Here is an 18,184-nt window from a genome sequence, read left to right on the forward strand (position 1 = left end):
ATACTTGTTCAGTGACAGTGGTATGGATTCCTTCATACCAATGTTTCGACAAAAAGTGATACAGATGTTTCCCTTCTGTCAAGGGTTTCAAACTTCCCCACAGAAACTCACATTCCTATTCTCGGCAGAGGAGAGCTGGTTCTATTTCGTAGTCCCTGTATGGGGTAGGGGAACAAGAACACAGGCTCCGGTTCTCCTGCAGAAGCGGGGCTGCTTGCCCCTGTTCGGATCCGGGATGTCACAAACCGAGAGGGACCGATCCGCACAACGAGCATCCCGGGAGGCGACTGCGAGCTGCCCTAGAGGACGCTGGGAACCACGCGCGGAGGCCGCGCCCGCGCAGGCGCACGGGCCGGGACCGTGCTACGTGGGAGTGTTTTAGCGTTGTGTGGACACCCGCTGGCCGGGGCGGTAGGCCGAGGGCTTGGGCTTGCGGTCCGAGCCGATGAGGGGTGAGCCGGAACTCTCCGGGGTCTGGGGAGGAGACGAGCAGGGATGCGCCGGTTCTGCCCCGCGGGCGGTCTCCCGTGGCGCGCGGTGAGCCCAGAGCCCCGGAGTCGGGCTCAGACAAAGGCTGCGAGGGCAGGGCCGGCCGGTCCAGCTCTGGAGAAAGGTTCAGCCTCTCCATTTCTCAGGGAGGAAACAGGATTAAAGCGGGTACAGGATTTGCCACAAACGACAAGGAGCTGAGATTCAAATCTAGATCGTTTTTGATCCCAAATCTCAGACTGTTTTACACATACTGGTGCCTGAAACAAAGAATTGGGTTGTACCCATCTACTCATGCTTCACTGAGTCCATCACCGTGTTTTGGACCATGTGTGTTGTGTATATCCACGGTCTCCATGTATCTTTTGTAAAAAAATTGTTCAGTGATTCGTGCAAGTCCTAGAATTCTGACCGTGTGATTGAGGCTTCTAGATTCTTTGCTGACTCTAATGTTTTCTGCCCAGGGACAATCGAGGTCGCTGCTTAGCTGCTTAGCATAAATACCTGGAGCCTCCACCTGCCTGCTGAGGAGACAAATGGAGCTCAAGATGGGACGTGTGCCTTGAGAGCCTTGACATTAAAAGGTCCAGACTCCGTATTTTGGTACTGTTATGTTCCCCAGGTTCCTGAGAGGGAGGTCACCGATACAACTGTGACGCCTCCTTTTAGAGTTTACGGCAGTTTCCTCATCAAAAGTGGACAAGCCCCATCAGGACTCTGCCTTGTGGGCTGAGGCCAGAGAGTCCCACAGAAAGGAAGAGAAGGAGGGTGGATGTCATCATGCTGCAGCAGCTCCTGATCACCCTGCCCACCCAGGCCCCCACCTGGGTGAAGTTGCACCATCCAAGGAAGGCCAAGGAGGGGGCGCCCCTGTGGGAGCACGTGACTAAGATGTTTGAAAGAGAAGGTGAGAGTAGACTGATGGGTGGGAGGGAGGAAAAACAACATCCTCTAGTGTGAGCAGGAAGGTAGACTCCTGAGCAGAAGCATCTCCTGGGGAGACAATTGGGTAAGAGGTCTCTGGAGGTCTTGATTATGGCTCCTGGCCTGGGGTTTTCCTGAATAGTCATGTTCAACTTAAAACCATTATTTCAGTGTCATGGCTGTATATGTTATTTCTTTTCATCTTCCCCATGGGTGTGTGGAGCAGGGAGGACTTGCCTGATTTTCCATATTTTATAGTGAGGAAATGTGAATCAAACCAGAGACCTGGCCAGGTAGTTGGTGGCTAGGGCAGAAGTAGAAGGCAGCAGGGAGAGTACCAGGTGAGTCTGGAGTATCTTGTGCTAGAAAGCAAGAAAAAGCTCAAAGATTAATGGACATTTATCACATGGATACAAGAGCCAGGTTCAAGGGGCTTCTACTGGACAAATTTGACGCAGTTTAAGTGTCCAAATTGATTGTAACACCTTGAATAAATAAAATTCCATAAGTTCACGATGACATTAAAATAGAGAAGGAAGGCGGGGAAACTCATTTGCCAGCATTGGTGGTGATTAATACACTGATTTCTTACTTTGAAAATAGATTATTATGTGAATGAAGGATGCAATTTATCTTGCTTGTTAGATCATTTCCATTTCTTGAGGGAAAGTTTTTTTACAGAAAATACCTGCCAATAATAAATATAGAAGAAATTATAGAATATTTTACTGTAAATGAAATAATCGAAAGAGTGATGGAGAACAGAATATTCACAAGGTATCAGTTTTGTGCCTACACATTATTTGTTAAATGCCAAGGAAAGAACATACTTTTCCAATGGTGAGATCTAGTAGTCAGATCTTAACCAAGTGTCCCAATAATGGGATAAACTGGCATTTTGCACCTTGTGGGTAATATAAGGCACATGGTATCACTCATAAGGTATTCCTGCAAAAAATGTTTAACCTGATCCTAAATTAAGCTTAAAAGCGAACTTCTGGTTTAAAGAAAATACAGGGAATGGAGAAATAAGATAAACCCCACCATGAGGGTACAGTCAGACTGTTCTGGTCTCTAAAATAGCTGAAGTCGTGGAAAAGGGGAAATACTATTCTAGAGTAAGAGAGACTAGAGATAACAACCACTTTGAGTGTGTGAACCTTGACTGGCCCCAGGTTAGGAAAAAAGCCATAAAAAAAGACAGTTTGGGAACAATTGAGGAAATGTGAATATGGACTGAATTTTTAGATGATACTGTAGAGTTACAAATGGTATTGTGATAAATCATATTGTGGTTACGCAGTAGAAGAACGTTATTTGAAGTGTTTTTCGATGACGTATCACGATGTCTGTAACTGCAAAACAGTTTAGAAAAAAATACAGATGGATGAAGCCAATATGGCCAATGTTAATAGTCATTGAATGTAGATGGTGGATATATGAGTGTTCGATATTCATGATAAAAAGTTGGGAAAAAAATACAAGGACAATGATTTGTGTGCCTTCATTCCTAATTTATAATTTAATACCTCAAATTCAGCTGCTATTTCTTGGATTCTAGCAACCTGGCAGGGTGTTATGTTTAACACTTTAAAAGATGGGGAAAAATAAACCAAATACAGTTTCTATCCATATCCTCATAATTACACTCAATTGAAGGAGATAAATATAAAAACAAATATAATAAGCAGCCTGGGATAGATACCAGAGAATAAAACCAAGCTTTGGGGGAGTACAGGGGAGAGGAACGTGTCGTCTTTTTAAGGATGTCCTGAGAAAACTTCACTCGAACTGGTCCAGAAGGATACCTCAGTTTTTCAGTAGTAGGACCCTGGGGGAAAGTACTTGAGGTGGGTGCTATCCAGGTATGTTCAATGAATGGTGAATAGGATGATGTGGGGGAGTGTGGCCAGTGGATGAGGATGGTGTTTAGAGGGAGATAATACTTGGAGAAGCAGTTTTGGACTGGTGGTGGAGGATTTTGAAGCCATGGTGAAATGTTTGGATTTTTCTTTCTTGTCAGTGGGGAACCTCTGAGGATTTTTGAATAGAGGCGTGGCCTGGCAGATCTGTGCTTTTGGACTAGCACTGACATTGAGAAACATTAATCCCCAAAGCAGTGCACTGCAGATCCTCGTTAGGGAGATTCCAGTCTGCTTTGGAGCTGTTCTAAATGTCCGTCGTCTTGAATGTATTGAGGGAGGAGCCACATTAGCAGGTCTGCAGGCAGTTTTTTGATTTGGGGGATCTGAGAGATACAAACCTCATAGCTCTTGTCCTTCCCTAGTTCTGCTATCTCAGAATGCCGATGAGACTCAGGGAGAAAGTTTCCTGAATGAAGTGACCCCGGGGCCCTCTACAGCAGAATCCCAGGTGGGTCGGAGTTTCCCGTCACTTTCTTGAAATTGTTTCTCAGATTTTAAGAGCCCTAGACTTTGCTTTTCTTTGACTTTGACTTCCTGGCTTGGATTTTCTTAGCCTGTTTGAAACGAGGCTGAACCCATTGATTTCACAGGTAATTTCCCCACCAGCAGTAACCTTTCTCATGAATCCTCTTGTTTCTAGCAAACCTCTAGCCATTTATGCAACGCATTTAACAATTATGCTGGTGTGTGTGGCGGGCAGTGGGTTGGGGCGGGTAAAAGTTTATCGTGTAGTTCTTACTCTTAAACTTCAGGGATGTCATCTGGGAAAAAGAAAAACATTGTAAACATTTTAAGCAGCATTTAAAAATGAACAGAATCAGATTCTGGTATTCTTGGAGATATATACACTTCATTGATGACCTCTGAGAGAAGATTTTTGGTCATATCCTGGAGCACAAGAGTAGCTGAAAAGAGAAATGAATAGAGAAGCTCCTAGTGGGTCATGAAAGGCAACAACTAAATAGGCTGAACAGAAAAGGAAAAAAAACTTCTAAGAGTAGAGTAGCAGTGTCCGTATATCATAAATGAGAAAACCAGTGGCACTGACAAAGCTCTGTGCTCCCAAACCCCAGAAGCATAGGGAAACTCAAGAAAATTATAATCAGAGAAAACCAATATAGAAAGAGATATTATTATAGGACAGAAGTGCTTATTTTATTTTTAAAATTTTTTAAATTAATTTTTGTTATGACATTGATTAACGAAATCCAGTAAGTTTCAGGTGTACAATTTAACAGTAAGGCATGTATATATATTGCATTGTGTGGTCCCCTCCCATAGTTAGATTTCTTTCTGGCACCACATATTTGATCTCTTTCACTCCATCTATATCCCTCCTCCCCCCTTCCCTCCCCCTCTGTTGTCCATGAGTCAGTTGTCCATGTCCATGAGTCTCTGTTTGTACTGTTCGTTCGTTGCTTTTAGGTTTATATTCCACATATAAGTGATATCATGTGGTTTTCAACTTTTTCTGTCTGGCTTATTTCATTTAGCATGATTATGTCAAGGTACATCCATGAGAAGTGTTTTAAAGTGGGGCATCTTAGCTTCCAAAATCACATGGTACAGGATTTAGTCCCATGTGTTTTACCTTCCTGAAATTCAGTTTGTCATTTGTTAAATGTGGATGCTAATATCAGCCTAATAGGTATGAAATACATTATTTATAGTACATAAAAAACATTAAAATAGTCTCCATACTTAAGGAATTCGTTATTATCTGAGTCTTCTGGCTTTTGAGTTCTCTTTGCATTTGGGAATATTTTTTTTAAATAGCTATCAAATGGTTATTAAATTTGTGTAGACCGAATATAATAGGCTCTTGTACTTTATAATGCAGAATGTCGGCTTCCATCAGGGAATCTTCCGTACTAAGTGTAATTCCTGCACTCTCCAGAAACATGCTATTCTCACATACTTTTCTTACTAACAGAAATACCCAGCTACTAATATTTTACTCAAGCTGACATGTTCTCATTTTCACTAATTCTTTCAGTCCAACAGTGGTCTCTGTCTCTTCTTATGGCCTTTGCCCCTTTTGAACTCTCCTCTTTCTCAAATATTTCTGATCTTTATTGTCCTTAATCTAAATTACTACACAATGTTCTGTGACCTTCTTTAATATTTCATGAGTATTTTGCTTTCTGCCAAGTTTTAAGTTGCAAAAGACAGCTTACATGCCCTAGGCATTTTTTTGTAACCTCCAGCAGAGAATCATCAGCCAAACAGTTTCCAAGAGAGTGTCCAGGAAAACTTGACTAGAATCTTAAAAGATTAAATAAGTTCAGAACAACTTTCTGAACTCTGGCTGAAAAGGAACATATTTGATGTTCTAGGAACTGTTAACTTTCAAGGACATATCTGTGGACTTCACCCAGGAGGAGTGGGGGCATCTGGCCCCTGCTCACCGGAATCTGTACCGGGAGGTGATGCTGGAGAACTATGGGAACCTGATCTCAGTGGGTAAGGATGGGTCCCCCTCGTAACTAGAACCTACCTATTGGAAGAAAATCTTTATTTCTAAGTTAAGTGCTATGCTGGGGCTTTAGGTTCTCTTTTATAGGTTTCTATACCAGATCAGAATTGCTGTGGTCTTTTGTGCCCTGGTCTTTGTACTCCACCCTTTAGAAGGTCTGAATACCAAAGAACTCTCTTGAATTCTTGAGATAGCTTTTTGACCTCAGCACATACAGTTTTTTCTTCTCCATGAGCAGGATACGAGCTTTCTAAACCTGGTGTCATTTCCCAGTTGGAGAAGGGAGAAGAACCCTGGCTGACTGAGAGAGAGATTTCAGGAGGTCCAAGTTCAGGTAAGAGTAAGACAGATGGGGTCTTTGTTCATGTTTGCCAGAGAGTTCCACTCAAAAGCTGCTCTGGGCTGTGGGGAAAGGCTGAGGCCATTAGGATGGAACTCACAAGAAACCTGATTACCACTGTTACCTGTTTCCTGCATTTGCCTCTCCTCATTAGTTTCTCTGGAGTCAGAGGAAGAGACGCCTTTCTCGTCAGGGTAAGTCTTCTTTACCATATCTCCTGATCTGACTGCCATGATTTTCTTGCTTTCTCTAGCATTCCAAAACCTACCCTGATCATAGTTTCTTTCTCCTGTACATTCAGGTATCCACGGATCTCTCCTCATTAAATACAGTGCGCTTCACTGGATTCTCATGTCATTTTATCATAGATTTCACTTTCTCTCATGATTCCATTTATAATTTTCCTACTACATTTTATTCTGTGATCATAGCTTCAATTCTGATTATCTTTTTAATTTGTGTGACTTAACTTTTTATTTCAGATAATTTATGACTCTTTAAGAAATCACCACAGAATTCCTTACAAATCTGGTGGCTCTGTCAACTTCTAAGAACAATAGTAATGATAGCTATTTAACGAGCTGGCCTCTGTGAGTCCTGTGCCTCCTTTAGCCTCATCTTACAAATGGGGAAAAGAAAGCTCATAGCGTGAGAAATTTGTACAAGATCACTGAACTACTACTTGGTGGAGCCAGTATTTGAATTCTAATCATTCTGACTCCAACTCTACAGCTTGTGTTCTTATGGCACTATTCTACAGGCCAGCATTAGGTTATATAGACTTCATTACCTTCTCGGTATTCTTTCCTCCAACAGCTAATTTAATAGTTTTGTCTCCTCTGTCTTATTTCTTTTTCAGTGCTTCTTATCAATATTCTTTTGATACAGGTTTATCCTTTCCACCTTTGCTAGGATAGGCTAAACTACCACAGCAAATGGACTCTAAAATTTGTCTCAGATGGAATAGGACTTTCTCTCTTATATACTGGTCTATTGGTTCAGTGGACAGTTCTTTTCCACCTGGTGAATCTGGGACCAGAATTTCTTCTGCCTGGTGGCTCCAAAATCTCCTAGAGCCTCTTCATCATCTGAATTTAGCCAGCAGTAGGATAAGTGCAAGGGGAGCTCATTTGGGAGTTTCGTATGGGCCAGCCTGGAGTGGTTGACATCACCTTCACTCTCCTTCACTTCATGGGGGAGACCTTTGTCACTTAACTCAATCAAATTCAAGGAAGACTGGGAATTATATATAGTTGTATATTCAGAAATATATATAGTTGTATATTCATGGTAAAAGGGGGCCTAAAATATATGTAGTTGTATATTCAGAAATATATATAGTTGTATATTCAGATTGTGGCAGCCAGCAGTCTCTGCCACAATCTCTAAGGAGCCCCTGTCTTTTACACTGCAATTCCGTTTCTGTACAAACTCCCACAAATGAATTGTGATGGTTTCCACTATCCCTTTGATACCTATATTCTCCATATTTTCATCTCGGTCTTATACATTCAAATGAACTCTATTCTCATATATCCCTGATATTTAGGACATCTCTATATAGATGCACTGTTGTCACTTCAAACCCAGTACATTAAATAACAGAAGACATATTCTCTCCTAAACAAGTGTCTCATCCTGACTTCTCTTGTTCTTTTAGTTTCTAATGCTAGAAATCTTGATATCAGCAACAATGAATCATGCTTTCTACTCTCAGTTTTCTCTGCATTTCCCATGGTTTCTTCTTTGATATTACATGTTAGATCCACTTCTACTCTTCACCTCTGTTGAACTTGCTAAGGCAAGTTCCCATCATCTCATGCCTATTACTGTGATTTTCTAGTTACATTTATTGATGCCTTATTTTCCTTCTCTGAATCATTTTGATTGTCACTGCCAGATTTAACCACTCAAAATATATATCCTGTTCTTACCCTAAGAAGAAAGTTAAGTAACTCCTTATTCCTGGTATTAAGTAATCTAAACATCTTCACGTGTGTTTTAAATCTTCTCCAAAAGAACACTTTGTATCTGCTATTACTAAAATGAGGTTAGAAATCCTGGGGAATAAGATTGCACTGTGAACAGGAAATAGCGTTGTTTTAGGAAGGCAGGGTCTGAATGGAAAGATAGGAAAAGAGTAAAAATCAGGGAAACTTCTTCATCCAAAAATGTAATAGAAGTCTGTCCTTTAAGATTTTACAACACAGTTAATATTTTTGCACAAATTGAGACCATTTTTCACCTCTTATATAGACAAAAATTATGAAGATTGATAAAAATCCCGTGAGTTTGCAGGGAAAGGCACTCACATTCACCGAGAGCACACATACCCATGACCCAGTAATTCCTCTTTAGTAAATCCTATGAAACACTAGTAGGAGTGTACACAAATGTATGTATAATGGGAAAATGAAAAATTAGATAATTAAAATACTATTTTTCAGTAAGGAAAAGTCAAATTATGATATATTCATTAAGTGTAATGCGGTCGTTAAAAAGAATGAGGTAAATATAATAAATACATAGACATGGTAAAAGGGGGCCTAAAAATATAGATGAGTTAAAAAACAAAACAAAACAGATACAGAACTATATGTATACCACAATCCCTTCTTTGTGCAAATGTATATATGTGACCATATATATGTAAATGCAAACATTCCCATCACATGTTGTTGAGAAATCTCTGAACAGATGCCATCCACAATCCTAAGAGACTGGAGGGAATGGGGATGACGTTGAGAGTGGCTACCTCATTTTAGCGAATCAATTCCTATATTATTTAATGTTTTATTTTAAGGTGTAAAAAATATGAGATAAATACTTTAAAAATTTTTAATAAAGAAAATTTTGTCATAGAAATATGGGCTTGACATGATATGGTGTTAGAATCCTGTCTTCCTTAATCTTATCTCTTGATATTTGCCCTTACACCAATGCTTTCTTCTTACTCCATTTCCTCTTGCAATTCACATGGTTGAACTCTCCCAATTTTTTCAAGTCATCTCTTGACAACTTCCTTTGACCACTTCCTCACTTCCTTCACATTAGCTTTCTAGGTGGCAGGATCACATTTAAAGACAGTCCAAGCTTCCTTACCTAGTATGTTATTGTTTTTCTCTCCTGTTCTTACTATGGCCATTTATTTTTTTAAATGAAGTGAATATGGGTCATTTGTATTTTTGGATTTCTTTCAGACTTGGAGAGTAAAACAGAATCCAAAGAATTAACCTTAAAGAATGATATTTCGTGGGAAGAATTACACCATGGCCTGATACTGGAAAGGTCCACAAGAGGAAGCACCTTGTATTCCACATTTGGAAGGATCACCAAACGTGTTAAGTTAGAAAGTCACCAGGAAAACCAAGGAATGGGTGAGGGGCAAATCCCCTTGATCCACAAGAAAATGCTTACTCAGGAGAGAGGCCAAGAATCTAACAGATTTGAGAAAAGTATTAATGTGAGCTCAAAAGTTATTCCAGGACCAGTAAGTCCTCCAAGAAAAAGAGACCATAAATATGACAAAGCTAAAAAGAGAAGTAGATACCATTTAGATTTGATTAATCATTCAAGGAGTTATACAAGAATGAAAACCTTTGAGTGTAATATTTGTGAAAAAATCTTCAAACAGCTTATTCACCTTACAGAACACATGAGAATTCATACTGGTGAGAAACCTTTCAGATGTAAAGAATGTGGAAAAGCCTTTAGCCAAAGTTCATCCCTTATTCCACATCAGAGAATCCACACTGGTGAGAAACCCTATGAATGTAAGGAATGTGGGAAAACCTTCAGACACCCATCATCTCTTACTCAACATGTGAGAATTCATACTGGGGAGAAGCCCTATGAATGTGGTGTATGTGAAAAAACATTCAGCCAGAGCATTGGGCTGATCCAGCATCTGAGAACTCATGTTAAAGAAAAACCTTTTACATGCAAAGACTGTGGAAAAACATTTTTCCAGATTAGACACCTTAGGCAACATGAGATTATTCATACTGGTGTGAAACCCTATGTTTGTAATGTATGCAGTAAAACCTTCAGCCACAGCACATATCTAACTCAACACCAGAGAACTCATACTGGAGAAAGACCATATACATGTAAGGAATGTGGGAAAGCTTTTAGCCAGAGAATACATCTTTCTATTCATCAGAGAGTACACACTGGAGTGAAACCTTACGAATGCAATCATTGTGGGAAAGCCTTTAGGCATGATTCATCCTTTGCTAAACATCAGAGAATTCATACTGGAGAAAAACCTTATGATTGTAATGAATGTGGAAAAGCCTTCAGCTGTAGTTCATCACTTATTAGACATTGCAAAACACATTTAAGAAATACCTTTAGCAATGATATGTGAAATATGTTCAACATCGAAGAATCCTCATCTTGGAGCAAAAGCCTTTAAAACGGTGATTTTCTGACTTAGATTTCAAAAACCAGTATTTTCATCGGTTTGACCCAAAGTTACAACTCTTAATTTTGCCATATTAAAAAAACCCACCTATTATTAACAGTGTTTCAGAAAAGAAAGGCATTTTAATATTTAAACATATAGGAAAGATTTAGTCATAAAGAACAGCCCTTTATATTAAGTCACCTTTGTGAAAATCTCCCAAATTTGTCTTTATTTTTCTCATTTCTCTATAGGCCAGTGGAAATTTCATCATGGCAGGTCAGTGATCTGTGGAATGGCTTTTGAGAATCACTGTTTTAAATATCCCTTTAATGAATCAGAGCAATTTTACTTAGACCTTTATATGGCTGGAAGAGGTATAAATAAAAATATTCGTTGGCTCATTTCAAGAAGAAAAAATGTTGAAGTTATCTAAAATTGATTGATAACCTACTATACATGAGATACGTAAAATATTCATAAGTATGTTTTATGTATATATACATATATACATAAGATATGTGGTTTCTTATAAAGAAGAATTGGCAAACTTTCTGTAAGGGGCCGGGTAGTAAATAGGTTTGTTATGTGTTATGGGCCATAAGGCCTCCGTCAGAAATGGTGAACTCTACCATTTTAGTGTAGAAGCATCCTGAGATAATGTATGACTCAGGGTATCTCAGCCTTGGCATTGCTGATCTTTTGAGCTGGATACTTTGTTATGCGCAGCTGTCCTGTGCACTGTTTATCTCTGGTCACTAGATGCCAGTGGTTCCCCAACCCATAATGACAACCAAAAATGTCTCCAGACATTGCTAGATATTCCCTGGGGATTAAGATTGTCCCTAGTTAAGAACTGAAATGAATGAATGAATGTAGCTGTGTTCCAATAAATTTTATTTAAGAAACAGATATTGAGTTATATGTAGTCCAAAGGCTGTAGTTTGCCACTTCTGCTGTAGATTATGTAAGTGACTAATAATGGCAAGAAACACATTTAATGTCAAATTAGTATGTTTGTGTATATATCTGTGTCACAAGTCTTATGTCCTTATCAATTCCTTTTGTATTTTGTTGCAAGAATTTTAAGAAATCACATTCGTAAAGCTGTTGTGGAAGCCTAGGTATTATTTATGGAGATATTTATGAAGACTTCAGTGTATAGTGATGCTTTTTTTTTGTTCCTAAGTACTTTGGGATGTGTCTCTAAAAAATAAGCACTCATTTTTAAGACAGCCACAATGCCGTTATTACACCTAAAATTATTAGGCCATAATTCCTTAATACATATTGATGACTTTTTGAAGACAGATATATTGAGATCAGCGGTTGCCATTTTAATTTCTTTACTTTTCCCTTTGATAAATGTATAGTATTAGATTTGAAAATGTGCATTCTGTTGATTGGGAGGGATTTAGAGGTAACCCCCAGAACAACACATCTAGAGACCCACTAAAGAGAACCAGGGAGAAGGTGACTGCAAGGGCCATATTGAGGCAGGGAAGTATGAGGGAGGAAGTGGAGGAACCGACTCATAGTACTTCACTACACTTAATAGATAATGCATCCTTCTAAACATAATTGGAGATAGGTCAAATTCAGCTTCTTAGGTGGCAGAGCAATTCAATTGCCTGAGCATTGTGTGAACTATCAAAAGTAAAGCTGTAAATCTGGACTATAACATTATCTCTAGATTTTTTGTATTACTACATTTACTTTCTTTCTTAACTGGCTTCTAGTTCTTAAGTCCTTGTATGACTTTGATGGTTCAAAGGGAAGAGAGAATACACACTGTTCTTTATATATGTTCTATCATGTTTCTGTGGTCTTAGGTTTCCTAAGAGTTTGGGGTTTTCTAACGGCTTCTTTCAGGACAAGGCATGACAGGCACTTTATCAACAGTCCTTGTCTCGGTAATCTCATATAGCCTTATGGCATAAAATACAATCTCTATTTAACTGTCAAATTCACATCTCCAGCCCAGACCTCCCTCATGAGCTCCAGCTTTGTTCCTGACATCGGGCCTTTGCACTAGCTGTTCCTTTAGATGTCCTACACCCTTACCTTCTCGAACTTTGTTGTTGTTGTGCTCAGATGTTGTGTTTTCACTGAAGCCTATCCTGATCATGCTGCTTATACTTAGCATCTCAACCTGTTCCTTACTCCCCAACTCCAATATTCCTAAACCACCTTAATTTGCTCTTTTTTTTTTTTGTTACCACATATCACCTAACATAATAGATATTTTTTACACATTTATTGTGCTTACTGTTTACTATTGTCTCTCCCTACTAGTATGTAAGCTCCATGAGGGCAAGGATCTGTTTTTTTCATTGATGTATATCACATAATAGGGACTCAAATATTTGTTGAATTGTTCTGATTTGAGCTGCTTGAATTATGTATCCCTGATAGCAGAGAAAGATGATACCTATACTTTCCTATGTAGATTTTGTAGGCAAGATCTTTCTGTTTTTTTCTTTTTTTTTTCTTTTTTGCTTTGCAAATGGATGCAATTTATAGGCCTCTAAGAACTATGAATTATAACTGACATACTTTTAAGATGGCAGGGTATTTTTAAATTAATTTGCCAAAAATGCAGTTCAATATGGCTGATTAACAACATAAGCTTACCTTGGTTTTTTAAGCATGAGTTAATAAAAAGTTAAGGGTGGGTAAAAGACAATACAACAGCAGACGGAAGATGTCAACATAATTTTGAAGAAGAGTGGTTACTGATTTAGCATAGCCTACAGATAAGTATACGGGCAAGAAGAAGTCCCTGGGAAGACAGGCCTTGGAGACACTGGGCATCATGGAAGACGAGGGGCTGAAAATTGGAATTGGTTGGAATTCTGTAATTAGACCCCAAGATCCCCTCACCTACCCCACACAGCAGGCTGCTGCACACACATTCCTCTCTCATCCCTTTCTCCATTCCATTACCACTTTCCCTCATCTCAGAGGAGGCTAGAAGTTTATTCCCTGGAGAAGGACCAGAGTTGCTCTGGAATCAGGGACACCAGAGACAGTAGAGACCAGGGGTTAGATGCAGGGCTGGAAAGGAGACTAAGGCTACATGGGAACTGTAGGGGCCTCATCCACTTTTGCAAGTGAAAGCCAGGCTCCACCCCTTCAACAGTCTCTACCTTCACAGACTGCTGAAGGGTCTTCACATACTTAATGGGCTAGGGATCCCAGTGGGGTCTCTCTTTATAAGAGCACTAATCCCATTCATGAGGTTTCCACCCTTATGACCTAAGCACCTCCTAAAGGTCCCACCTTCTAAATATCATATTGGGCATTAGGATTTCAACATATGAAGTTTAAGGGGACACAGATTTTCTGACCATAGTACACCCAAATTTATATTTCCAACTCCAAACTCTCTCTGCACTTCAGACTCTTAATTTTTAGTGCATAGTTGACTCCTGGATGTGTATTAGGCATCTCAAATTTAACAAGTCTATTTCTGAATGTGCTCTACCTCCAATGTTTCTTGTTTCCATAAATGGGGACATCTACTTAGTCAGACTCATCCTTGACGCCTCAAACTCTCCATTAAATCCATCAAAAATTCTGTGGGCTCTATCTTCAAAATATATCTTTTCTCATCACCTCCACTACTACTACCAAGTCCAGTACATGATTTTCTCTCACTTGGATTATCGTGCACTTGCATCCCCCATGGTTCATTCTCCAAATAGCACCCAAATGATTTTGTTAATATAGAAGTAAGATCATCCTGCTTCTCAGTTCAAAACTCTCAAGGGCTTCCCATTTTTTTTCAAAATAGATCCAATGTTCTTACTATAGTTTGTCTTAATATCACATTCTTTGCAAGTCGATGCACATGCCCACAAGTGCTTCCACCTCAGAGACTTTTGCCTACTGCTAACATGCTCTTTCTCCAGATATCAACATGGTTCACTTCCTGTCTATCAGGTCTCTGTTCAAATAGCATCTCATCAGAGGAACTTTTCCTTGATTACCCTCTATAAAATATCTCCCCACTTATAGTTATTCTCTTTTGGGTTGATTATATTTTATCATTCCTTTCACCCTCTTTACTAGTTTGAAGTAAAGAGGTACTCTACTTCTTTTAGTGGTTGCCCTGAAAGTTATAACATGCATCTAAAAAAAACTTTATTAAATTATAATAGTCATACAGATAAACGCATACATATGGCTATCTTGATGAATTTCAAAATTAAATACGTCTATGTAACCAGCTCATAGATTAAGAACAGAAATTATAGCATTTCAGTCATTATTCTCCAAAGGATAACGTCTAAAACCATAGGTTAATTTCACCTGTTTTTGTACTTTATATAAATGGAATTACATGGTGTGTATTCTTTTGTGTCCGGCTTCCTTTGCTCAACATTGTGTTTGTGTGATTCATTAATGTGTGTAGTTGTTGAATGTTTATTTTTATTGTCGTGTGTACTCCATTTTGCGATACCGAAATATTTATTTACCCACTTCACTGTTGATAGGCATTTGAGTAGTTTCCAGTTTGGGGCTAATATAAAGAGTGTGCTATAAACATTCTAGTATTTATGTCTTTTGGTGAACATATGTATGCATTCCTGTTGGGTGTATACCCAGGAATGGGATTACTGCGTCATAATGTTTGGCTTTAGTAAATACTGCCAAATGCTTTTCCAGAATAATTGTACTAATTTATATTCTCACTAGAAGTGTCTGAAATTTAATTAGTTCTTAATTTTATCTGGGTTAATTTATCAGTTTTTCTTTATGTTTAGCACTTTTCATCCCATGTAATAAATCTATGCCTATTGCAAGGTTATAATATTCTCCTACTATGTTCTAAAGTTTCATTGTTTTACCTATCACATTTAGCTCTGCAAACCATCTAGACTAATTTTTGTGCTGTAAAGTAGGGGTACACATGAATATCCAACTGACTCAGTACCAATTTATTAAAAAGACCTTCTTTCCCCCACCCTTGTCATAAATCAGATGATGGATGATCAATGTTTGTGTCTGAATCTGGACCCTGTTCTGTTCCATTGTTCAGTTTACCTATTATTTCACCAATACCTACCACATTTTCTTAATTACTATAATTTTATAAGAGATTTTTATGTTCAGTAATAGAAGTATTCTAGCTAATGATGTACATTTTTTTACTTATTTAATGTTATAAAATTAATGTTAATGAATACGTCTACCCTCCTCCAAGATAGTCCTTAGGGTACTTTAACTTAAACTTAGTTTAATGTAATTAACACTTAAAATGTTATATTTTAACTTAGGATATTTTAACTCCATCCCCTTCTGACCTATGTGCTATTTTTCTTGGGTATTTTAATTATATCTTTTAAAACCTCACAAATAAAAAATTTTTAGTCTGTAAATGCTCATTTAGATTTAGTTATGTATTCTGATTTCTTTGTTTTTCTTTCCTTTTTGTATCTTTGTGCTTTCATCTGGAATCATATTCTTTCCACCTGAAATTCAACCTTGAGAATTTCCTTTAGGATAATCTTCTGGTGGCAAACTTAGTTTTTATTTGTCTGAAAATGTCTTTATTTGTCTGAAAATGTCACTTCTATTCTTGAAGGATTTTTATTTATCTGAAAATGTCACTTCTATTCTTGAAGGATTTTTTTTTTTTTTTACTCTGCACTGAATAACTGATTGTCAATTATTTTCTCACAAAACATTGAAGATTTCATTGCATAATCTTCTGGCTTCCATCATTGCTTTATTGCTGAGATAAATTTGCTGTTATAATGCCACTTGTATTAGTCACCAAATTTTGCCACTGCATTAGTTAGCAATTGCTGCATAACAACTCTAAAACTTATTGGCTTAAAAAATAAACATTTTTTAATTTCACAATTTTCATGGATCAGTAACTCAGAAGCTGCTTAGATGGGAGGTTCTGGCTCAGGATGCAGTCAATATGAAGTTGCCATCAAGACATCAGCTGATGTTAGAGTCATCTGAAAGCTTAATTGAGGATAGAGAATACACTTCCAAGATGGCTCACTCATGTGGCTGGCAAGCTGATGCTGGTTATTCAGCTGGCTTTCCTCAGAGCAAGCAAAGAGTATGCAAGGTAGAAGTGGTAATGTCTTTTACGACTTAGCTTCTGAAATCACACACAATCACTTCCCCATATTCTATTCTTTAGAAGTGAGTCTGCCTCACATTCAAGGGGAGAGAAATTGATCTCTACATATTAGAGGGAGGAATGGATGTACTTTAAAACCACCACAGCTACTTTTAAGATTTTCTCTTTGTCTTCGGTTTTTTGAAGTTTAACTATAATGTGTCTAAGTGTGGATTTCTTTTCATTTATCCCGTTAGGTAGTTATTTGAGTTCTAATATCTGTGATCTGGTTGGTTTCATAAGTACTGAAAAAAATTCAGCCATTATCTCTTCAAATACTGTTTCTGCTCTAGCTTTTTAAACTTATGCTAGACCCCTTCTCACTGAATCATGTATGTCTCTTATCCTCTCTTCTGTATATTCTACCTTTTTGTTTCTCAATGCTCTATTCTGGATAATCTCTTCTGACCTACTTTCTATTTCATTTATTCTCTATTCAGCTATGTCTACACATCCACTGAGTTCTTAATTTTGTTACGGTATTTCTCATAGAATTTCTATTTAGTTCTTTTTTTATACCTGCTCTATCCCTTTTTATAGTTTCCAGATACCTGCCCAAACTGTCTGTTATCATTTATTTCTTTGAACAAAGAAAATAGAAATTATTTTATAGTTTGCATCTGATAATTCCAAAACAAGTTATTTTTGCACGTCTTTTTCTGTTTATGTTTCTGATGAAACATTCACCAAAAATAGTCTAGTTTCCTGTGTACCTGTTTAATTCTGTACTTAAAATTTCTATGATAACTTTTGTGTAGGAACAATTTAAGGCCTAAAAATATAATGCTTTCCTCCAGTGAGGATTTGTATTCGCTTTTGCCAGTTATCTATCTGGTGACATTACAGTTAGAGAATGAAACCAAGACTAAGACTTAAGACAGACAATTTGACCCCAGCCTGTAAATTCCTCCCAAGCTATTCCACTACCAATTCATCCTCATCCTGAAGGTGTAGCCCTTTGGAGTCCCAGTTATTATACAGAGGGTCTTCTATTTTACTCCTTACACATTGTGTTTTATTTATTTTTTTCTCCTTTGAAGTACAAAAGGAAGATCATCATTTTCCAGCTAGCTAAATGCCTCAGGGCAAAAGCATCTTCCAGTGTTCCAAGTTGGATTACCTCCTTGGATCCTGGCTTTCCAGCTTATGGCCTGGTAATTCTATCTTGCCATCTCTTAGACACCTTGTTATGGGCTGAATTGTGTGTCCCAAAATTCATATGTCAAAACCCTAACCCCTAGTACTGTATTTAATCACATATTTCAGTGATTAAACTTAATCACTTTAAAGAGATTATTGAGTTAAAATGAAGCGTTAGGTTGTGCTCTAAACCCAACTGACTGGTGTCCTTATAAGAAAAGGAAATTTGTGCACACAGAGAGACACCAAGGGCATGCAAGTGCAAGAAGGAAAGACCACGTGAGAACACAAGGAGGAGAGACCAGGTGAGGATACAGGGAGAAGACCAAATGAAGACACA

At 38.2% G+C, this 18,184-nt stretch overlaps 1 protein-coding gene across 5 annotated transcripts; it reads left to right on the plus strand.

Annotated features, from left to right (window-relative positions):
* The first annotated feature begins 367 nt into the window (after positions 1–367).
* ZFP69B (ZFP69 zinc finger protein B) lies at positions 368–15,907 on the plus strand. 5 transcript variants are annotated; one of them, XM_039876659.1, is made up of 7 exons: positions 368–452; positions 954–1,073; positions 1,159–1,396; positions 3,701–3,786; positions 5,675–5,801; positions 6,053–6,148; positions 9,355–15,907. In XM_039876659.1, the coding sequence occupies exons 3-7, from the start codon at positions 1,270–1,272 to the stop codon at positions 10,521–10,523; spliced, it is 1,605 nt and encodes a 534-aa protein (XP_039732593.1). In that variant the 5' UTR covers positions 368–452; positions 954–1,073; positions 1,159–1,269; the 3' UTR covers positions 10,524–15,907. The 5 variants fall into 5 exon arrangements, with proteins under 5 accessions (XP_039732593.1, XP_039732591.1, XP_039732592.1 ...); XM_039876657.1 differs by having other exon boundaries at positions 954–1,396; XM_039876658.1 differs by lacking the exon at positions 954–1,073 and having other exon boundaries at positions 374–452; positions 1,112–1,396.
* The last annotated feature ends 2,277 nt before the right edge of the window (positions 15,908–18,184 follow it).

The sequence above is a fragment of the Pteropus medius genome, unplaced genomic scaffold, assembly GCF_902729225.1.
Source record: "Pteropus medius unplaced genomic scaffold, Ma_sr-lr_union100, whole genome shotgun sequence".
Taxonomy (NCBI): Eukaryota; Metazoa; Chordata; class Mammalia; order Chiroptera; family Pteropodidae; genus Pteropus; species Pteropus medius.

Excerpts from the sequence above, each read along its gene's own strand:
- ZFP69B (XM_039876657.1), top strand. The coding sequence starts at position 1,270 with ATGCTGCAGCAGCTCCTGATCACCCTGCCCACCCAGGCCCCCACCTGG. Across the intron at positions 3,787-5,674 it reads CCTCTACAGCAGAATCCCAG|GAACTGTTAACTTTCAAGGA; the intron begins GTGGGTCGGAGT and ends TTGATGTTCTAG. Across the intron at positions 6,149-9,354 it reads TTCAGGAGGTCCAAGTTCAG|ACTTGGAGAGTAAAACAGAA; the intron begins GTAAGAGTAAGA and ends GATTTCTTTCAG.